The 25125-nt window shown below is 39.5% G+C and overlaps 1 protein-coding gene across 1 annotated transcript in view; it reads right to left on the reverse strand.

Moving 5' to 3' along the window:
• The window catches only part of tafa5l (TAFA chemokine like family member 5, like), a 75013-nt gene that overhangs the window by 44039 nt on the left and 5849 nt on the right, over nucleotides 1–25125 (reverse strand). Inside the window, exon 3 of the mRNA XM_079827989.1 lies at nucleotides 3344–3493. Within this exon, the coding sequence (XP_079684115.1) occupies nucleotides 3344–3493 (150 nt within the window). The remainder of the gene's footprint in view (nucleotides 1–3343; nucleotides 3494–25125) is intronic.

The raw sequence follows: 25125 nt of genomic DNA on the forward strand, positions 1-25125 counted from the left end.
TGTTGCTCATCATTGCTACTCATACCTGCAATGACCTTGTATTAGTATACCTACTATACCTATACTATACTAGACTGTGAACTAGTACACATAATAGAAAAATAAATTGACTTTGAACCCCTCGCACATTCTAGTACCAATTCTGACTTTAATTTAGCACTCATTCTAGCATTAGCACTGACTTCGCATTAGTACCCACACTAGCACTAAAAGTGCCTTTGAATTGGTACACATAGTATCGACTTGATCTGGTATACTAGCACTGACTTTTAACAAGTACTCATATGCACTATATTTGCTGGCCTAGAACTAGAACAGATTATATACATTATAATTTCCCTTTTCATCTCGTCCTAAAATGGAAACACCTTGTATAAACAAAACCGAAAAGGTGCTGATCCATTGCCGCCTTTAAAGTCCTGATCTAAAAACAAGCCTTTAATGTAAAATAAGAATATAGCCTTAATTATCATTAATGCATGTGAGATGCAAATACACACACGTCTCGTTGGGTACGGCGAAGTGCTCTAACTAGGCCACACAGGGAGCAGAGACCGGCAGATTACAGCGCACACAGAATTTAGCAGATATTTTCGTACCCTATTTGTTTCATGTGAAGCCTGATAAGGCTCTCCGCTGTAGAGGCAGCCAGTGAACACATGGCCTCCTGGGGAGCGTGTGCCTCAGCTCCAAACTCACTCATCATTAACTGCTTGCAAATAGACAGAACAAGAATATTTTCTCTTTCAGGGTCACTGTATATGGGGCAGGCATATGCAAAATCTCCCCGGAAATACACCGAAAAGCAGCGGAACAAGAATCAATATAAACACACAGCAGCCCCCGAAACTCGATAATTTCCTGTTCTTCTGTGCAAGTTAAAAAAGATACCACCCACTGACCAGTGCGTTTGTGTGGAGAGAACGAGTCTAGCTTTAAAAAGGATGAATCACACCCACACACTTGGTCCCATGGTACCTCTGTTCTGCATCATGACTCGATCCGTCTCTCTGTGTGCATGCAACACCTGAGCCGGCTCCGTCCACCTACACTGATTCACTGACGTCTCCAGAGACCCGACTCGCTCCTGAGACCCTTGACCATCTGCCCCCCGGACTCATCTGCCAGACACAGCCTCACCTGCAGACTGACATCTAACTGGAGAGAGCGCACACTTTTTCAGCACCGTGGGCTCAGGAAATAGATTTCCATTCATTTTCTCTCCTTTTGAAAATCATTCAATAAAGAGTGCAAAACTATAAATAAAGGTGATGTGCCTGAAGGACAAGTCAATTAATCTGTGGACTAATGTTAACCTCGAAGCCCTGAAGCGTTTTTAAAAGTTAAAAGACATTTTAACTTGAAGCACAGAAAACAACAATAACAAAGCAGTCCCTAATTAAAGCACAACCACTAAAAATATGGATGGATGGATGGATGGATGGATGGATGGATGGATGGATGGATGGATGGATGGATGGATGGATAGACGACAGATGGATGGATGGATGGATGGATAGACGACAGATGGATGGATGGATGGATGGATGGATGGATGGATGGATGGACGGACGGACGGACGGACGGACGGACAGACAGACAGACAGACAGACAGACAGACAGATAGAAGAAAGACAGATAGAAGACAGACAGATAGAAGACAAACAGACAGACAGACAGAAGACAGACAGACAGATAAAAGACAGATAGATAGAAGACAGACAGACAGACAGACAGACAGAAGACAGACAGATAGAAGACAGACAGAAGACAGGCAGATAGAAGACAGACAGACAGACAGACAGACAGACAGACAGACAGACAGACAGACAGACAGATAGACAGATAGACAGATAGACAGATAGATAGATAGATAGATAGATAGATAGATAGATAGATAGATAGATAGATAGATAGATAGATAGATAGATAGATAGATAGATAGATAGACATGCACTACCATTCTAAAGTTTGGGGTCAGTAAGTTAAAACAAGAAATTAATATTTTTATGCAGTAAACTGATCAAAAGACATTTATAATGTTACAAAAGATTTCTATTTCAAATAAATGCTGTTTTACATTATATTCATCAAAGAACCCTAAAAATAACGGATCTTTTTCCACAAACGGTTTTCAATCAGCATTAGCATGATTAGCATAATCAGTATGATTTCTGAAAGATATTACATTGTAGTCAAATAGAATAGTTATTTTAATATTTTTATTATTCTTTGAAAATAATATTGTATAATATTACTATTTTTACCATTTTTTAATCAAATAAATGCGGCATTAATGAGCATACGAGAGTTTGAAAAATAATAAAAACATCTGACCCCAAACTTTTGAACAGTGTGTGTGTGTGTGTGTGTGTGTGTGTGTGTGTGTGTGTGTGTGTAGTGCTCCAATTCCATATAAATGAAGCTGAAATCATACCGACATACGGATTCATACATTTTCACTTAAAAATCAATTTCCATTTATCATAGCCCTTCTGTTGAGCTCTATAATGCAGGAGATATGATGGCCAGGTGAGAAGCAGTAGTTAGATTGACTAGATGCTAATGGATGGACCTTTATTTTAATTTCTACATTCTTTAAAACTTTAATTGTACATCTGTCATGGGGCTGTCTGTAATTGTAAAGCGTCCGTGTGTGTGCGTGTGTGTGTGTGTGTGTGTGTGCAACAGGTCCTTCTTTAATGGATCCACTACTAATGGAGCATGAAGGCAGCAGAGAAAGCCAATAAAAATCAATTTCCCACAGCTGTAATTATGGTACTCTCTTGGTTAATTACTCTGGTCTTGCCGTTACAAAGTGCTCCTAATGTGACGTTGAAGAGCTCAAGCTGTAGCATTACCAAAAACACCATGGCACAGAAGAAGCTCGCTACAAGACCCCTGCTGTCAGGAGAGTTGGGTTTATTTGCTACAAAAACAACCACTACCATCATATTCAGGATTACAGCCTAAGAAAAGCTGAAAGCTTCCAACCCCATGAGATCCTCCGCCATATCCGGCGCTCGGCAGAACAGACAAGCTCAAATATTCCTCCTAAAACACAATCCATCAACATCACAATCCAAAGATTACATTTTTTTCTTTCCCTTTTCACCGATCCTCACAGCACACACTGCAGAGAGGAACAATTCTTTACATGTAGCAAGTCTTGACTATTATGTTACGTTGTGCGATTCAAGATTTTGACACGAGACAAATGCAAATTCAACAGTGAAGTCGAACGACATGACGTTGCTTGTTGCATGCTGTGATCGGATATGGGTGTGTGTGTGTGCACATGTACACACTGTGGGAATGTGTGTGTGTGTGGGCTGCATCTCACCGTCCACGCATGCTGGTCGGGCCCGTGTGGTGCCAGCGATCTGTCCTCTCCGGCAGGCACAGCGGGCCGTCTGCCTGGCGATAGTGCGCTTGGGTTGACTGCTGTCTCTATTCAACATCACTATCTCACATGTGCCCACTGCCAACTGACCTGTGGAGGACACACACATGCATACGTTCAGAAAGCTTGGAAAATAAGGATATCAGCAGTCAAATCTTGTTATATAAACTTTAATGCACTCAAAGATATGGGTCATTTTAAGGGTTATGTACCGGTCTGAGAGTCATTGCCAAAGCAATCATGGAGGGAAATAAACATGGACTTTCAGTGAACAAAACATTTAAAGGAACAGTACACCCAACAAAAAAAAGAACACTGCCATTGTTCACTCAACCTCAGGTCATTCCAAACCTGTGTGTCTTTCTTTCTTCTGCAGAACACAAAGGTATTTGTAAATCAATATAGCGAAAGTGAACGAGAAGAGTCAAGCTCCAGAATGACACCACAAAAGTGGTTCAGTTGACTCAACAACTATCCAAATCTTCTGTAGACATACAATGGTTCTGTATGAGGACTTTTGTGTATGAATCCGTGAGTACGTCATTGAGTTGAGGTCTAATTTAAGAAAAGTAAACTGTAATGAAATTGAATGTATTTTCTTTATTACTCTGCAATCTAACAGTTGCTTTTCTTAAAGGCTTTTATTTTATAATGTTTCCTGAGGTGTACTTATATTGTCAGTATGATTTTTACATCATAAAATGTCATAATTTAGAAATAAAAGGCGTTTAGTTTTCTCTGGCTTGATTCACGGATGCATAAACGATTTAGAAAGAAAGTCTGTGTGAACTTGAATGATTAGCTACACATCAGAAATCACTGATCACAGATCAGGCATTAATGAACACTGTTACTCACTGTTTGTGGCGGTGCTGTCGAATCCATATATCGTAAAAGCCTGTGCTGACATTGTGAGTAAAATAAACAGAATCCATTTTCTCCAAATTCTCTGGGCGGGTAAAGCAGAGCAAGGGGAGGTAACCTTTCCCCGTATGACGGCATACAGGGAAGATTCCAGATCGGCTCGTCTGAGCTGTCCTTTTCTCAAAGGCAGAGCAGGACAGCCAGAACTCGGTTTACACCTATCAAAATGTCTAGCCACTTGGGGACCATATACAGGCTAGGGGAACGTAAATGAATGTTTAAAAACCTCATAAAATGAAAATGTCATGCCATGGGACCTTTAAGCGAGAACTCGATGATAGACTGGACAAACCCAGCCTGATCTGCTGGAAATTTGATTTCGCCGTGCAGCTCAATCTGGAAACCTGTACATTAATTTCTACTGTTACACTTTTGCGGGAACCAATCACAGACTGGCTTATCCACCTGGTGCGCTATTGGCGGGTTAAACACGATGACGGATAGAGAAGCGATGGGTCGTTGCCTGTTGATCACGCCTCTTGTGGTCTGATTGGTTGAAGGACTATCCAATTGCATACAGAGTCATTTGAATTATGCTCGTTTATCACGTGCAGCAGCAGAAAATACAGAGCAGACTCTCCAGACCAATGTTCAATCTTAAATTGAGCTTGGTCTGGTGATAACTCAATGACATATGCAGCCTTCAAATGCGACCTCTGGAGGACGCAGCCCCTGAATTGGGACACAGCTTTTGAGTTGTTTTAAATGAATTGGTTGATCAAGCTCACAAACCTGTCTGAATGAATCACGAATCGGACTGATTCAGTTCCCTATAGTTCAACTCAGTGATTCGGTCTCAGAGGGTACAACAATGAGAAACAACTTCAATGTGGACTGTTCAGCACACAAGGGACTGTACAAATGATTTCCCAAAGACTCTTAGAGTATGTTTTACCATTTCAGTCTTTCTACATCAAAATTTCACCTTTAATTCAAAGCATTACTTGACATTTCTTTGTAATTAATTGTGAAAATAGTTTCTACATCATTTTCCCCCCCAGTGGACCACTTTTATGGTGCTTTCTTGCTCTTTTTGAAGTTTGAAAGAGCTGTCATTTTCATTGTACCGTAATTGCATGAAAAAGAACAGGTACAGGTTGACAGATTGTCAGGATTTTCCTTTCATAAAATTCCTTTAAAATAGCCTATATATTTAGTACAATAGCTCTGAATTCCAGCATAAAATCTCATTTTCTCATTGCCTGTCCTATGAAAATCATGCAACACAAATACTAGATCTCTCCAAACATGTCAAGACAACCAATTTACTGGACATCAGGAATAATAGGTAGCATAACATCAAAGAGACGTAAAACTCATTTTCCCGTTTTGGTTTCTCATCGTGTCTTTACAAGAAGAGACCATTTTAAAATGTCACTCTTTATAAATAGTAGCTCTTTACTTCTCTTAAGGTATTCATTGTTGTTCAAGCCTTTTATAAAGCAAAATCTCTCTCATGTCCTCAGAGACCATGCACTTCCCCTCAACGCTTTCTCTGACAAGCATAAATGCTTGGCTGAATACTTTTTAAAAAATTTTTTTTTTTTTTTTTTTTTGTGTGCTGGCAAAGCTTACAACTTCTATTCAAGTGACCACAATGACCAGCAAGAAAAAGAACGAAAAGTTCAAAAAGCCTGGCTGGGCATTAGCTGACTCATGCATAATCATAATCATAATTCACGTCAGAAAGAAAAGTCTTCCTCTTTCCTTCACTTCCTGTGTTCGCACTTTCTTTGTGTTTGATCGAAAGGGGAAAGTGTCCGGGTACAACTCCACGAATTCGGCGATTTAAAATGGCAATAAAAGCAGATTTACAATATTAATTAATCTTATGTGATACCGTTGAAGAGCCAACAGAGATGTGATGAAAGGGGATTTTTATACGTGTAATAGAACTCGGGAACAGTGATGAATCACCGCAGACGATTCCCTTTCACAGGAAGCTCATCTCAAGGGCGCAATAATTCACTAAGATCAGACCAACAGAGAGCCAATCAGATCTCATCGTCACAAAAAGAAAAAGGCTAACTATTGTCTCCAAAATGCAGCGACACTGCATCAGGACAACTTTAATCAACCGCCCGAAAAGAAATCAGAAAACTCCATTCATGCAGCACATCATATCTCTGATCGTCAACGCGTCAGCCTTGATTTTAGCTTTAAGCGGATGCTGATTGCAGGGCTGAACGGCTTATTGCTATTCATCATATTTTACACCCTCCCCACCACGACATGCACCCTCCCGTGGCATTAGCACTTGACCCACTGAAATGCAAAGACAGCAGTGTAGAGCTGATGGCGGCTGATGCTTGGTCGGCACAGACTGAGCTGATTAAGACAGATGTGCTGAACTCAAAACTTGTACTCCCGACTCCCTACAGGACGACCAATTGGTTTCACAGTCCAGCGGCCTGAACAATTACTATTTCAAAACAATAGGTCAAGGTCAGCCAAGCACGAGAAGACACCTGCCTTTCAAGGAATTGAACACAATCCGCAGTCCAATTTCTACAGTGAAAATGCTTGATTTTTTTTAAAACACTGGGAGCTGTTAATATAACTAGATCTGGGTACGTTTTCTGAAGGGCATTTGATTGCATAATTAGGCCTAAAAACACTGCATTATCTACTCATTTTCAGCCCATTCTCGCTTGTGATGTACAACAAAAAAAAAGTTTTCGCTAGCGACAACACAATACGAGACATTACACACCAAGAGCAAAACTTACATGCAATTTCAGGCCGAACGTGTCAGATGCAAAGTCTATTGAAATTGTTTTAACCTTGACGGCGATGGGGGCATCTTGTTGAGTGGAGATGAGAAATCCCAGCAGACATCATTATTGTAAAGACTATGAAGAATGCTGAAGGTCACCTCTCCCTGTCTCGCTCACTCTCTCGCTCTGATCAGCCTCCTCCAAAATAGAGCCACAACCTCTTTCCATAACGGCCCACATTAATCCTCCACAGCTCAGAATTTAGATAAGAGAATTAACCCCTCCTTCAGTCCTCTGATGCTTCTTTGTTTGCCCCTTTTCATTCTGTTTCATTTCATTTCGAGGTGTTTCTGGCTCTGTTATAAATTCTTACTTTACACACTTGCACTAGTTAATTTCATTTGTCTGCCAACAGCAAATAGACATGCATTACAGACGAATTCTGGTATTTGTCATTTCTGAAAGCCATGAACTTGATAAAATTAGAGCTTGATTGGAAAAGTTTTTTTTTTGGACCCACTTTATATTAGGTGGCCTTAACTACTATGTACTAACATTTTAACTAATCATTTGATACAGTGCACTTATTGTGTACATACATGTTTTTACATTGTACTTACATTTTTAACATTTCCTGCATCTAATTAATTTCTGTAGTTACATTTATAATTACACTGTTGACCTTTCCCTTACACCTAACCCTACCCTTAAACTTACCCATACCACCACACCCGTCCCTAACCCTACCCTTAAACTTACCCATACCACCACACCTGTCCCTAACCCTACCCTTAAACTTACCCATATCACCACCATAGTTGCCATGTCCGCGTATAACACGCGACTTTGGGCTTCTTTTTTTGGCAAGTCGCGTTAAGAAATCACGAGTCGCGGGTTGCGTTTTTTTGGGCTTATTTAAAAAATGTGGTTGCTTGTTAGGAAAATATAATAAGCAACTTCGTTTCTTTACATTTATGGTCGCTGTTTTGTCCAATACATTGACTAACACTGTCTTCTCACAGCTAATAGGCATTCAGTGCAACGATACAAGTGCTGTAATAATCCGTCCTCAAATATCCCGCTTCCTTCTCCCCTTCATTGAAGAAAAATTACATTCAACGTGCAGGTATGTGACGTTATAAATGCACGTAATGATAGTTAGTAGACTTAAATAGACGTATACATTTTTACAAACAATACCACCAGCAGTGTACAGAGATGGAGAGGAAACAGGGAGGAGAGGCACCTATAATTTAATTAAACAAATATTTTTGTAATGTATTTAAAATTACAGGCTATTATAAAAAAACAAGTCTACTAATAATAACAGTAGGTATGGTTCGAATTTATTTTATTTTAAATATGTGGCTATATTGCAGCGCTCCCTTAGTGCTTGTGTCCCAATGTACTATCCATCCTAAATAGTGTGACATTAGTAATTTTCAGTAGCCTACTATTTAGGGCAGATAGTGTGCACAATGAGACGCAGGGCTTGTCTTTTTCACGGTTTGCAGTGTGTGTGTTCACATTACTGCCCCTAATATGTGTGCACTAACTCCGACTATGGGTTACAATAATTGGCCTCCATGTCACTCTTTACTCTCCAAACCTCTTCTGTTCACATCTGATCAGAGGATATTGTGTGTCCTTTATTGCAATTTGATGATTTTTGTAAAATCACATCTGTTTTTGCTTTTCACACTCTGAGAGGTTTCAGTTTCATATGTTGCTCATTTATTGATAAAAAAAATAATTAATTAAATAATATAATAATATTGGGCTTGTTTTGGGCTTGTTTTTGAAGCTGCGGTTGCTTATTTGTCTCGCGAGAGTTGGCAACACTGATCACCACACTATTTTGCAGTCCAGCAATTCTTTATGGTAGTAAACAAATACATAGATCCGCTGAATATAGTTTATTATTTTCTCATTAAAACCAAAGATGTTAATCAGTAATTGTATATCAAGAACAGGGACACATTTGGGTATATTTCGTGAATGAAGTCTCCGCAACAACAATCGCTTGCTCGAGCCACCGCTGCTGAAAACAGCGGCCACGAGCTCCGCATGGTTTCACAAACACATTCCAGCGCCAGATCGCCTTATTTAACTTTACTAATCAACTAGAGATGCTTAATTTGTATTAGATACAACAACTCAAGCTGCAAGAAAAGCCGCTCTCTCACTGCTGCTGATATTCCGACATGAATGTACAGATTCTACACATCAAGCTGCTTCTTCTTCGGCTGTTGTCTTGATTACACCAACATGCCGGAGGACACTGCCTTCTAGTGTCTGCATGTGGAATTGCACATTGACGCAGACAACAGCGCAGAAGTATAAATGCTCACGACGGCGTCGGCTACGCGCGTAGCCTACGGCGTACACTACGGCGTACACTCGACGCAGAAGTATAAATGGGCCTTTAAACTTACCCATACCACCACACCACACGTCCCTAACCCTACCCTTAAACTTACCCATTACACCACTCCTGTCCCCAACCCAACCCTTAAACTTACCCATACCCTGTCCCTAATCCTACCATTAAACTTACCCATACCCTGTCCCTAACCCTACCCTTAAACTTACCCATTACACCACACCTGTCCCCAACCCTACCCTTAAACTTACCCATACCCTGTCCCTAACCCTACCCTTAAACTTACCCATACCACCACACCACACCTGTCCCTAACCCTACACTCTAAAAAAAAGGCTCGTAATCATAGGGGAACCTTTTTTAGTGCTATATAGCACCAATTTTGGTGCTTCAGTGGTTCTTCAGAGGTGCTATATAGCACCTTAGTCAAAGAACCGGTGAAGAACCTCTGAAGAACCTCTGAAGAACCGCTGAAGAACCACTGAAGCACCAAAATTGGTGCTATATAGCACTAAAAAAGGTTCCCCTATGATTACGAGCCAAGAACCATTTTTGGTGCAATATAGAACCTTTTTTTTTTTAGAGTGTACCCTTAAACTTACCCATACCACCACACCACACCTGTCCCCAACCCTACCCTTAAACTTACCCATACCCTGTCCCTAACCCTACCCTTAAACTTACCCATACCACCACACCACACCTGTCCCCAACCCTACCCTTAAACTTACCCATACCCTGTCCCTAACCCTACCCTTAAACTTACCCATACCACCACACCACACCTGTCCCTAACCCTACCCTTAAACTTACCCATACCCTGTCCCTAACCCTACCCTTAAACTTACCCATACCACCACACCTGTCCCTAACCTTACCATTAAACTTACCCATACCACCACACCACACGTCCCTAACCCTACCCTTAAACTTACCCATACCACCACACCTGTCCCCAACCCTACCCTTAAACTTACCCATACCACCACACCTGTCCCTAACCCTACCCTTAAACTTACCCATACCACCACACCTGTCCCTAACCCTACCATTAAACTTACCCATACCACCACACCTGTCCCTAACCTTACCCTTAAACTTACCCATACCACCACACCACACGTCCCTAACCCTACCCTTAAACTTACCCATACCACCACACCTGTCCCCAACCCTACCCTTAAACTTACCCATACCACCACACCTGTCCCTAACCCTACCCGTATTCCACCTCAATATCAGCAAAAGTGTGTGCAATACAATATGACCACAATAAGTACATTGTATTTAATGTTTGATGTAAGTACATAGTAGTTAAGGCCACCTAATATAAAGTAATATTACTAAAATAAAGTATTTCAATGATGCTCTACATTCACATTTGGAAACCAAAAACACTAACTTTGAAAAATTATTAGACAAAATGTTCTTAATGAATATAAAACTGTTAGTGTTTATTCAACTCTTTGTTTTGTCATGTTTAAAAATTCAATTTATGGGTCAATGACATGACATGTATTTTTTGATCTACAATATTTCCTTTATAAGAAACCCTTTTCATTTTTTTGAAATTCAATTGACTTTTTGACTTGTGGTGTTAGAAAGACCAAAAATGTCAGGTGGTGGGACCGTCCGAACGTACAAGCAGAAAACAAAACTGCAATAAAAAAGGTTCATTTTCTCAGGAAAATTCTTATTTCAATAGTTTGGCATAATTTTGCATTAAATTGCTTATAAATGAGGGAAAATAGTGTCTCAGTCCTATTTCAAAACTATTCTACTTAAAAAACTTTAGTTTGAAAAATGTCAGGGAGGGCGACCGACATAAAAATGCCATTTTATGCAATGTTACTTTTAGAAAACCATGTGACAGCTTATGACATCACACAGAAGACCTCAGAGGATCCCTTTGATGCAGTAACAATGTTAGTCACCCTCCCATAAATATTAGATAATACATTTTTGAGTAATGATGATCCAACTTGTCAGGTGGTATGACCTCTGGAAAACTTTGAAAATGTGTTGTTATTATAAAAATGTGTATTTGATAAAAAAAAAAATGCATGTATAACCTTGTAGCATATGGTCAATTGTATAGGTGTCCAAGTTAATGCCTGTTAGATATGAATTGAGTTTGAAATGTCAGGTGGTGCGACCAGCAAATTTACATTTAAAAGTATTAATTCCCACTGCAATTGCAAAATGAAGTTAGAAATATAACTGTAAACCGTTTTATAACGTATACAAATAATTTTTACAGTTAAAAACAAAACATAAAAACTCCTTATGGAAAATTGGGTGTTTGAACACACAGAAAAGTGTCCGTTTATATGAATTGGACTAAAAGGGAAATACATAAAGACACGGAAAGGGAATTTACCATGTGATATGCATTTTAGACAATACAATGATTCATATCTACAAGTTCTCAGTAGTGCTAAGTAGTACATTAAATGTATATCTTTTTAATGAATATTTTGTGGCACCACCTGACATTTTCTGGGTGTTAAAATCAGAAATCTTGTTTAATAATGAATGAATGCTGTCTTAAAAGCTGTAAAACCAATATGAATCAACACCATACATTTTTGGACATAAAAACGCATTTAAAAATTTTGCTTAAAATTATTGGTAACACTTTAGAATAATGGTCATTAGTCAACTACATTAGTTAACATTAACAAAGATTAATAAACGCTTAATAAGTGCAATTCATTATTAGTTCAATATTCATTTCAACATTTACTAATGCCTTATTAAAATCTTGTTAACATTAGTTAATGCACTGTGAACTAAAATGAACAAACCATGAACAGCTGTATTTATATTAACTAACGTTAACAAAGATGAACAAATACAGTAACAAATACACTGCTCATGGTTAGTTCATGTTAGTTAATACATTAAAGGGTTAGTTCACCCAAAAATGAAAATTCTGTCATTAATTACTTACCCTCATGTCGTTCGACACCCGTAAGACCTCCGTTGATCTTCGGAACACAAATGAAGATATTTTAGTTGAAATCTGATGGCTCTGAAAGGCCTCCATTGGCACAATGCACTTTACACTCTCAAGACCCTTAAAAGGCACTAAAGACGTCGTTACAAAGTCCATCTCACTACAGTGGTTCTAAAATAACTTTATGAATCGGCGACAATAGTTTTTGTGCGAAAAAAACCCCTAAATAACAACTTATATAGTGATGACTATTTCAAAACACGGCCTCATGAAGCTTCGAAGCGTTATGAATCAGTGAGTCGAATGAGCAGTTTGAATCGCCAAATTTCAGCAGTTTGGCGGTTTGACACGCGATCCGAATCATGATTCGGCTCACTGATTCATAACGCTTCGAAGCTTCATGAGGCCGTGTTTTGAAATCGTCATCACTATAGAAGTCGTTATTTAGGGTTTTTTTGCGCACAAAAAATATTCTCGCCGATTCATAAAGTTATTTTAGAACCACTGTAGTGAGATGGACTTTGTAACGACGTCTTTAGTACCTTTTAAGGGTCTTGAGAGTGTAGAGTACCATTGAGCCAATGGAGGACTTTCAGAGGCATCAGATTTCAACTAAAATATCTTCATTTCTGTTCCGAAGATGAACGGAGGTCTTACGGGTGTCCAACGACATGAGGGTAAGTAATTAATGACAGAATTTTCATTTTTGGGTGAACTAACCCTTTAACTAATGTCAACTAATGACCATTATTCTAAAGTGTTACCAAATTATTTATTTTCTTAATCTTAAAAACCTTATTTTTTATTGACCCTTATATCAATAATTATATGCAATAATTGTATTTAAATAGGTTAAAAATACACCCACACCGCATCTTGAAAACTAGAAATAAATAAATGAAGGCATGTTGAATATTTTCCAAGAGAGTGTGACCTTGATATAACAAACAGAGAAAAAAAATGTATTTAATATTTTTTTAATTAATTTGAACAAAAACCAACCCCTGAGACATAAATGTGCCTGTAATTGAAGAAACACCCACAAAACGACACACACATCCACGAAAACAGCTGTGTGCTGCTGGCCAGGAACGTCCATGGCATGAAAAACCAGCGTTCTGTCCATGTTTAACAGCCAGAGGATGAATGGGAATGGAGATAAGCCTCGGAAAACAGGATGGAAAGAGAGAGAGAAAGAGATAAAGTCAGAGGGTTTGATGTGCCAAAAGCTTGACAGCCATTCCATCACAGGTTGTTAAGTTAATTGATATGACAGGAGGTTTTTCTGCCTGTTTAGTCCAGACACGACGGAGCGAATCAAACGATAAGGATCTACATGCACCTGGGCACAGAGCAGCACAAAGCGTGCTGGAGCAGAGACCGGGTCACCAAACTCAGCTCTGCTCTTCTTCAGACTCTATACGTCCTTTCTCTCTCAGAGGAAGTAGATTCAGGTCTGCAGTGTCACTTTCAGCCTGGAGATGTACAACTGCAAGGGAACGTGAAGCTCAAAGCTAGTGCGGTTCAAAACACCACCTCCTCTCCAAACACAGCGCCACAGGACAGCTGACAAGAAGATGACACACAGAGTTTGCAACAAAAGATCAGGGTTAGACAAAACCTTTAACTGCAAACCCTCACTGGGTTTCAATCGGTGGGAGTGCTAAAAGTTTAACACACGTTAGGAATCTCATGAAACCTGTCAAGAACATGTTTAGTTAACATGTTAAAAGATGAAGTACTTTCCATATTTTGTGTAAAGAAAACATTTTATTCAATTTTTAATAACAATGAGTTGATTGCATTGCAACATTTGAATGATAATTAAGCACGTTTATTTATCCGTTATGCAAATTTTGATAACAACAATAATGCAACACTACATAAGACAAGCGTTTTGGAGAATGGGTGGGTGAATGGTAAAAATAACGATGATAATAATAATCAGATTATCAATCAATGTGTGAACCGTTTTTTGATAACACTTTATTTTACAGTGCCCTTGTTACATATGTTACATGTACTGACCATAGTAATAACAGTAAATTACATGCAACTAACCCTAAACCAAACCATAATCCTACCCTAACCCTATAGTAAGTACATGTTGTTAATCAATATTACTCAGTACATAAATATATAATTACACTGTAATTTAATAACACACTTAAAATAAAGTGTAACCTTATTTTTGTTTCTCATTGCTTTACTGTGCAACAGTAACAAAAATACTGTAAAACAATGTTGTATGTTGAAATCAGCATAGAGGCAGAGCAAAACATTAAAAATATATAAAAATAATATATACAGTACTTTAGTTTTACCACTACAGAAATATGAGTATGAGTATTTAGAAGTAAAACTGTGCTCTAATGCAGGGGTTTTCAAACTTTTTATGAGGGTCCCCTTTCCTTAAATCCATCTATATATTTTTATGTGTGAAAAAACATTTAAACTGTTAGACAAAGAGTAAGTGTGACATTATAAATACAACACATTGTTTCCAAGCCTAAATTGGCTATACTTAATGTTGGATGTATAAACCTGAAAGAGACCATTTCAATTATAAATTATTTGTATAAGCAACTTTCACAATAAATGTAAGTGTCAGGATACAGTCGGAGGCAGAGAGACGGAGAAGATTAACGGAGGTATTTAATAAACAGAGACACGGACACAGGTAAACAATGGAAGCTAATGAGCACTAGCACTTAACAGTCACTTGGCAGGATGATATGTGGATGGAGGTCAGATGAAGAGAGACACAAGGGGACCAGGAACTGGAGACGAATGGAGATGGAGGTAAGTAGCAGGTAAGGGCTGCGTCCGAAAACCTAGGCAGCTGACTCGTTGCCTCGCTGCCTTATCAGACTATGGCTTGTAAGGCAGCGTTTGTGTATGAAGGCACCTCACGAAACTGATTTCAGACAGACGTCTTAGGCAGTGTAACCGTTTAATGATCTACAGCAAAATAGAGAGAGCTTTGGTGAGAACTAAACAAATATTTCATTTCTACATTAGTAATTTCTCGCTAGACATGGAAAATGTTGGTAAAAAAAAACTTACATTTACACACAAACTGACCAGCAAACGCAACTTTCGGACGCTCAACTGTCACAGAATCCGGTTGTAAAGTCTGACGTCACGCGGCATCTCATACCACAAGAAAAACAACAAACGGTGCTAATATACACACACAATGTGGTGTAATACTACAAAAAATATATAATCATAACCTTTATCTCCATACCAACACTTTTAACCTTTTAAAATGTTTGATGTTTAATATGAATAAATAGCACTCATAAATGGCCGTCGATGGCATTCTCAAGCGAAACGAGTTGAGGCTTGGACCCAGAAACAGCGTTCCATACGTCACAACTTAACAAGTGAATGGAACGCACAGGATTGTGGGATATCAAAGGCAGCGAAGGATACAAATATGCAGCCTTCAAAAATCGATCAGATGAAGGTATCTCAGGAGACAGGAAGTGAAGCTAACATTAGATTCAGATGTGCCTTGGTGCCTTCCTGCTTTGAAATGTGTCCTCCGAAGGCAGCATTTTCCAGGTTTCGGAAGCAGCCAAGGATTCCAGGTAAGATTGACGAGACCAGACCTATGCTGCGTCCGAAAACTTGACTCGTTGCCTCGCTGCCTTTTCAGACAATTGCTTCTAAGGCAGCGTTTGTGCATGAAGGCACCTCACGAAACTGATTTCAGACAGACTTCTTATGTGGCGTTCACACCGGATGTGATTGACGCGAATAATTTGCGCTAATCGTGCAAAGGTGGGCGCTTGAACATTTTGAGTTTACTCGCTTCATTCGCACGTGACATTCACTCAGACGCAAATTCGCATCATGGGCGGGGCTTCTGCCAGCCGGCTCATCTCGTTGAGAAATGACTGACATGGGCTGTGTTTACACGTCTTTTTTTGTTAAAATCTACGGTTAATGTGTGACAAAACGTAGTTTTAATACTTTTTCAGGCGATAATGTAGTTGTTTGAAGCTCAAATCTGTGTTTTTTTTATATAAAGAGTGCCTATTTGAACATTTTATCTGGCGTTTTCAGAGATGTGAGCTCCAGCGGATCAGCGGCGGTCAGCGCTCGTTAACCCCAGCGAGAGCAGCCTTTCCTTGGCTAGTCCTTCTGCCGCTGGCTCTGATGTCTCTGTGGTGTCTCGAGCTATAATTCGTCTTGTAACAGGCGATCTTTGGTCTCATGGATCTATAATTTGTTTCCTGGCAAATCGTTTAGGCTGAGGGCAAAGTGAAGGTTCATTACTTTTTTATTTTTAGGCTATAACTGTACGTTACAGTTGTAGCCTACTAGCACTGACTTTGAATGTTTGACTGAATTGTTTGCTTTATTTAATGTATAGCTTATTATACCTTTGATCATACATAAACTTGCATTTAACAAAAAGAGACTGGGTTGTGTTTCATGTAATTTAATGTTATCACAGTGATAATCATATTGTCTGAACCAGATATTACTATACAGATTTTCTCCTCATTGTTGTCACTACTAGAGCAAGCTCCTGATTGGTTAACGCGGCGCAGAATGCCATTTCGCGGCTCTGCATTGACTTAACACGTAAATCACTTGCGCGAATCACGTTAATCGTGTCTGGTGTGAACCCACCTTTAGGCAGTGTAACAGTTTAATGATCTATAGCAAAATAGAGAGAGCTTTGGTGAGAACTAAACAAATATTTAACTACTACATTAGTCATTTCTCGCTAGACATTCTCGCTAGACATAAAAAAAATTTTTAAATGTTGGTAAAATTTTTTTACATTTACACACAAACTGACCAGCAAACGCAACTTTCGGATGCCATCTTTTTTTCCAGCTCAACTGTCACAGAATGGAAAGCACAGGATTGTGGGATATCAAAGGCAGCGAAGGATACAAATATGCAGCCTTCAAAAATCGATCAGATGAAGGCATCTTAGGAGACAGGAAGTGAAGCTAACATTAGATTCGGACGTGCCTTGGTGCCTTCCTGCCTTGAAATATGTCCTCCGAAGGCAGCATTTTCCAGGTTTCGGATGCAGACCTAGTGTCATTGATGATGAGGTGCAGGTGCAGGTGCAGGTGCTCTGGGGATTGTGAACAAGTGGGTGGAGCGTGGAGATCTGGTGACGATGCCAGTGCATTGGTGGGTGGAGGCTGTGACTCTGTCACAGTAAGCAGCTTATGTACTGCGTTAAGAATACTGCTTTACAACCCCAGTGAGCAAGATAAAGGGGACTATAGTGAGAAAAACTAACTCGAAAGATACAAAGCAAACATATACAATTCTGGACATATACAAAGTATGTATACGGCAAGAAAGGAGAGAATCATTTAGAACTCAAACTGTTCGAATGTTCGGTAGATTTGATCCATTTTTGCTTTGTCTTTTTATTCTCTGAAATTTTCTGGGGACCCCTTAGAACCTTCTGGAGGACAAAAAGGTACACCGCTGTCCCTGGGGCCGTACCAATACGCACTCTTAAAGTACAGATATGTACCTTTAAGGTACTAATATGTACCATTTGGGAGTGAGAAAAGGTACAAAGATGTACCTTTTCACTTTTGTACCTTAGGGTGAGGGCTCTGTACCTTTTTTTCTGAGAGTGTGAAAACCCCTGCTCTAATGTCTAATGAAATAAAATGTATTTTGAAATATGATTTTCTCAAGCCGAACACAAAAAGAGATGGAATGTCGAGCTGCTCTTTTTCATACAATAAAAATGTATGAAGCAGGACAAGCTACATTTTCTGAAAAATTACTTCCATTTTAGTCCATTCCTCACACAAAGCTATTGTATTTTTTTTTTTTTTGTATCAGAAGACAGACTTTATTGCACAAGTCATATGGACTACTTTCATGATGTTTTATGCTGCTTGTTTCCATCCTTTTTAGATTCTGATCCCAATCCACTTTCATCACAAGGAAGAAAGCAGTTCAGACATTGGGTTAAACATCCTCTTTGGTGTGCCACGAATGACATGAGAGAGAGAGTAAATGCAAGTAAAACGTACAATTCTCTTTCTTTGTGGTGGAATATGATGTTCTTGACAGGTATCGTGAGATTCACTCAAATACATCTCTTCAGTCCGCAGACAGCCACACTAATCCTTTGTTACGAGTGGAAAGGAATGCTGTAGTTTAAAAACTGCCTCTCTGTAGAGTCTGTCTTTGCTGTTAACAGTTCTGTTCAGCAATAGAGATGGCCATAACCTCCTGCATTGTGTACGGAAGAGCTAATTAACCCACCCTAACCCTCTAAGAACCTGTTTAAACATCTATGTCATTTAGCATCAACCTCAAGTGGAATGAGGACGGCTATAACAAAAACAGATCCAAGTTAGCAACAAGCAAGGGAACAAAGGTCACACTTCACACAACATCTGACAATAGTAAACTCGCACGGCATTTCTCAGGAGAGAGAACGCAGTGAAGCTAAAATACTGCAGAACATCATATCATTCATCTTCATATATTAGACACTCCAGAATTCCTCTCAGCTAACAGAGAGCGAGAGAGTACAACGAACTAGAGCAGGGTGGCATTTGACATGAATTAAATTCATATATACCCAGCAGCGAACAATTTTAAAAAATGGGTGGCACAATGCTGCACAATTGATTTTGCCTTAAAAAGCTTTTGAATTTTCCATAAACATTCGTTCAGTTCTACGGCTTCATTACCTACAGAGGCACAAGTGGTTTCTCGCTACTAAATTTATGATACGGGCCATCATTAACATCTGGCATGCTGCGAGCTAGTGCCCTTTGTTGAGGAAGAAATTGCATTTTGCAAATTGTGCTGCTGGAAATGACATATCTGTCCTGCCCACCTACACAACATTATGACAATGGCATTTAGGGAGAGTGCAAAAATAACCAGGGATACAAACCTTGTGGTTCAGCCAAGTAATCCCAGAGGACAATTTATTGCTCAGAGGTTGCTCGTTCACAGCTTGAGAGAATTAATGGAGTTCTCCGTTATCTTTTATTAAGTATCAATTGTCCCAGATGTTTCTCCTACAGGGGTGTGCGCCGTTAGATAGGACAGACAGACATTATGATAGAAAAAAACAGACAGATACACAGGACAATAGAACAATAAATAGGATAGAGACGGACGGACGGACGGACGGACGGACGGACGGACGGACGGACGGACGGACGGACGGACGGACGGACGGACGGACGGACGGACGGACGGACGGACGGACGGACAGACAGACAGACAGACAGACAGACAGACAGACAGACAGACAGACAGACAGACAGACAGACAGACAGACAGATAGATAGATAGATAGATAGATAGATAGATAGATAGATAGATAGATAGATAGATAGATAGATAGATAGATAGATAGATAGATAGATAGATAGATAGATACAGACAGACAGATGGGCGGATGGATGGATGGATAATTCGATAGATAGATAGATGATGGACGGATGGATGAATGATGGAAAACAGACAGAATGATAGAAAAGACAGACAGACAGATAAAAACACAGAATGATATAAAAAGCAAACAAACAGACAAGACAATAGAACAATAGGATAGACAGACAGACGGATGGATGGATGGATGGTTGGATGGATAAAAATTCGATAGATAGATAGATAGATAGATAGATAGACAGACAGACAGACAGACAGACAGACAGACAGACAGACAGACAGACAGACAGACAGACAGACAGACAGACAGACAGACAGACAGACAGACAGATAGATAGATAGATAGATAGATAGATAGATAGATAGATAGATAGATAGATAGATAGATAGATAGATAGATAGATAGATAGATAGATAGATAGATAGATAGATAGATAGATAGATAGATAGATAGATAGATAGATAGATAGATAGATGGATTTGATGTGATGGTTGAGTTCATATTACAATCTCTTGACTCTTCTGTTGAGAAATCTAGAAAAGCAAATACAAAACTATTGGAGTCTTTCTTTGGTGGCGGATGTGCTGAGAACTTCTGCTGCATTATAATTAGAAACATCCCTTCCCACCCACTGATACCCAAGCTTAACGGTGGAAGCCGAAAGGTGTCGGCGGTGGCATGGCGAAAAGTCCGCAGAGGGAACACTGACATTTCCAAATGTATTGTTAAATAAACTGGCAGCGCTGATGTTGGTGACAGCTCATCCATCTGTCTGTTCTGTGGCCCAGAGTGCACACCCACAGCCAAGCGCACTTTGATTTCCTGTCTTTGCCATGACGAATGGCGCCGTTTTGTGGGGGAGCTGTCAGGCCAGAATTCACAGCCACTCGGAGCGACCCACACATTTCTTTGTTACTGAACCCCCAAAAGGGCCTGACAGACCAAAGCATGTGTTGCAGGTAATGGGCCTGTCTTAAAAAGCACACAGTAGTCTCTCAGCCATAGACGTGTTTACTAATATGAATTATTCTCGTCTGTAGAGGGATTTTTGGATAACAGTCAGGGAACAACATCTACTACAAATCATGGCATTTTAAATCATTGCTGGTGGTTGTCAAAGGTGGTTATGAAATTTCACCTGCCAAGAATCCACAGATAAATCATTCTCCAAGAGTGAACGTCCAGAAAAGACCTCATGAAATGTCCGACGAGGTTTTCTGTCCTGTGTTGACGTATTTCTTCTAGAAACAAGAAGTTTAGGTAACACTTTATTTCAATAGTCCACCTTTAGACATTCTACTAACTGTAAGTAACTTTACAAACTACATGTCGACTAGCAGTCATTAAAGTGTTAGTAGACTGTCTGCTTAATATCTGCTAACACTTTATGTTTATGTTCCCTTACAGACGTTCTACTGACTATAAGAAACTTTTCAAGTGATGTCAACTTATTCTACTAAACAATATTCAAATGAGAGTTATTTGACATGCAGTTGCAAATGATTGAGATTTTGTGGTGAGGTGTCATGAACTGGCTTTTTACGTTTTTTTATAATGTCGTCTGATGTCAACTTATGACGTTCGCGTGGTTTTTACATTCAAAAACATCATAATGAATAAGTTATAGGCTATTTTCTACCCTGGTTTTGAGGCTCTCTCCTGCATGCTCGGATTTTATGGGTGTGCCGCACTGAAGACTTGGAAGTAAACGCCCACGGCTAGGATTAGATAAGATTTGCATATTTAATGAGCTTCGGCTCCCCGCGAGTATACTGTGAGGGATTGTTTTGAAGTATGTGGGTAAACGGCAACCGGAATAATTCGTCCAACAGGGCTCGCAAAACAACTTTATCGAACAAACACCCGCGATTGATTGGAATGTTATTTTTTTATTACTTGGCCTGCCTGATCGGTGGATATAAGCGTGAACCGTACACACACGCGCGGGCGTGCACCAAGTACGTTGCAGACTGCATGATCAAAACTTCCACGATTGTATTTTTATGCAATACTATCACATATAAAAAATATGTTTTACTCACATTAGTGTGTTGCTTCATTCATTCATGTAATCTCATCCTGTCTGCAAATCCAGTCTCTTGTTTACAAATGAATCCGTGATCAGAAATGAAGGAACAAACGTGTGCTGGATGTTCATTCAAAATAAAGTTCATCCATGCATTCATAATATTGGAATCCAAATTGAAGCTTACGTGGTATGTTTAGAAATTCTATGTGGTTTAGCTCTCTCTGTCATGTTAGTGGTACGAGTCGGTGGGCGGGGCTACAGAATCAGGCGTTGTTCTTCTTCTGTTGAGGCGGTGCTTCACTACACTCTGACGTCATAGCCTGGCACATTCTGAGATCGAGCCTTTGCTGGGCCTGGTGTCAATAAAAGCTTTTCTTTGACTAACAAGGACGTTTTCAGCTCTGAAACTTACAGGATATTCTTATATTACCATGACCTTTTATATATCAAAAGCTCAAGGGAAAGTTGATTTCTCAATTCATCACCACTTTAACATTTGCACAGTTACAGAAACTAGAATGTCCAAAGTGGACTGTTGAAATAAAGTGTTACTGAATTAGATAGGGTTTAGTCATGTCTCTACAATAAACAATTATTCAAAATTCTTGCTGGTTGATTGCAGGGGAGGGACAATCTCACTCTACAGAACATCTGACTGGACAAAAATCTGTTTAGTTCAGGATGACTCATCAAGGTTTTTCGGGAACAGAAAGACTGCATAGTTTAAATGTGTATTTGTACAAAAAAGTCAATTTAGGAGAACATTAGATTCCCTAAAAGTGAAGAAGACTAAAAGCCACAACTGAGACTTTGATATGGTCTGTATTTATCACAAAAAGGTCATATACCAAGAATGCTTACTCTGCGTTATTATAATTAAAGGTACTGTATGTACATTTTTGACTGTACTAAAGCATAAAAATACCATATTTTTGTAGATATTCAGGAAACATGCTAAGTTCACATACTTGTTTCTCAGAAAAACAATGCTACAGCCAGTTATTCTACATGCGTTCCATGCCGGAATGTCTGTTTTTGTTTTGGTCTGTGTGATGACGTGCGTTGCCAGTTTACCCAATAGTATTTCGACACCACAGGTTGCCAGTTGGTGGAAAAACTACACAGCGTTTTGCAGCCATAGAAGCCAGCAAACAAACTGGGTCAGAGATCGCAGATTCTACCCGACCTCAAAAGCCTCGGCATCCATCTAAAAATCTCTATGAACGGGAGCATATATTAAAACGCAATATCAACTCATCATAAATCAATAAATACACTCATCAGCGTACAGCAGGGGTCTGTACAGCCGGATCAAATTCTGTTGCATTATTTTCCTGTTTAACACTGTGAAGCTGCTTTGAAACAATCGGCATTGTAAAAAGCGCTATATAAATAAATGTGACTTGACTTAAAGAGACAAATTGAAAATAAAAATATAAAAGCATAATTACCCTGTGACGGCCATTGAAAAGTAGGCATTCAGAATGATTGTAGATGTTTCACCAGTGACCTATTTTTCTCACAGGGCTCTTAACAGCATGAAACAGACTTATGTTTTTTCCCTGACGGTTGCAAGGCATCTAATATAGAACGATCAGAGGATCATATATATGGCTCAGGTGATTGGCTCAGAAATCTTTCTGGAACTGAAGCAAAGGCAGCCGCATCCAGGCTGCATACACCAGCCGAGCAACGGCCCTTAAGATGGATGGAAATTCTGCATAGCACTCCAGGTTTAATAGAACTCCTTGAAATCAACCTACGAGAGGCTTACAGTTGTCTCTGCATATTAAGCTAGAAACGAAAACACCGGAAAAATGTCACACATCACCATTAACCAAACCGAGCGGATATCTCTGATGTGCAGGGCAGCATTTGGAGCACTTGATGGATAAAGGGAGACGTCAGTCAGTGACATGAGCTTGTGTCCAAACAGCCTGCACATGCAGAGAAGCTTGTTTGCATCTCAAAAAAAAAAAAAAAAAGGTAGCCGAATCAAATTTGCGCAGGCATTAGTTTAAACACTCAGTGGTGCGGGAGGTGCTCAATGAAACTGAAATCTTTCTACAATATTTAACAAACGACTAATCTTTTGCTCCGAGCTTTCCGGGGAATTCCACTACAGAAGAAGATAGGATTTTTAATTGGACTCCTGACAATTGATTTTAATCTGTTAAATCTCTCATCTCGTAACTGTCCCTCTCGTTGCGCCGGACATCAGTGATGAAAACGCTCTGTGCATTATCGGTGATGTCATCACAGCAGCTCTGTTGTGATTCTGGATGACAGCTCTGGCCTGGGAGGACGGCATAATTAAATCATGACTACAACACACACGCTGCTGGCTCACAAAGACACACACACATCTCCATATCACTTACATCTTACCACAATTAAAGTAGTATTTTAATGTGCATCTGTACGCTGGATCTTTTAAAAGGCCATTAAAAGGACAAGAGCGATGAGGGGTTTTCATCACATGCCTATGGTGCTTGAAGGGTCAAGGCCCCGTTCCGAGCCACATGCTTTCATCTGTAAATGACTCGGAGCCAGACAGCGGCAAAGGTCGATTGTCACACACACTGATCAATCAATATCTCACCCCCAACTTCAGTAGGGTCACGGATATCATTATCGAAATGAAAGGCCACCACACTATACCATCACAGCAATCAAAAGTTACCATTTCATCCAGCTATTGGCAAAATCATGGACATTCTTTACTCACCCTCATGTCATTCCAAACCTGTATGACTTATATAAAGTATATAAGACTTATATAAAATTATATATATATAAAAAAAAAAGTCTTCAAGTCAACGGAAGTCACTTTGGATCAAAAGTCAAATGCATTTGTAAATCACAGAGCCCCGCATGACATCAGGGGGAAAATAATTATGGCCACATTGTATTAATTAATTCCCTTGTTTTAGTTAAATCAAACCGAGGGAATAAATTAGTTCAACATGGCCACGATTTACTAAAACAAGGGAAAAATGAATTAGTCCTGGTCGAACTCTTAATTCGTGGCTATGATGTACTAAGTGAATTAATTCTTAATTTGTGGCCACGATATATACATATTCGAGATGCACCGATGCTACATTTCTCAGTCGATACCGATATCCGATTATTCAGAATATCAGCCGATGCAGATACAGATAGTTCGATTTTTTTTGGAGAAAAACTTCTCCCAAATAATGCTGCAAAACCCTCTCATTTGGTAATTAATAATATCGGTTGCATTAACAGCGAAGGTATTATATTAAACTGCTCTTTATTTTCAGATA

This window comes from Gobio gobio, assembly GCF_949357685.1.
Source record: "Gobio gobio genome assembly, chromosome: 10".
In the NCBI taxonomy this organism is placed as follows: Eukaryota; Metazoa; Chordata; class Actinopteri; order Cypriniformes; family Gobionidae; genus Gobio; species Gobio gobio.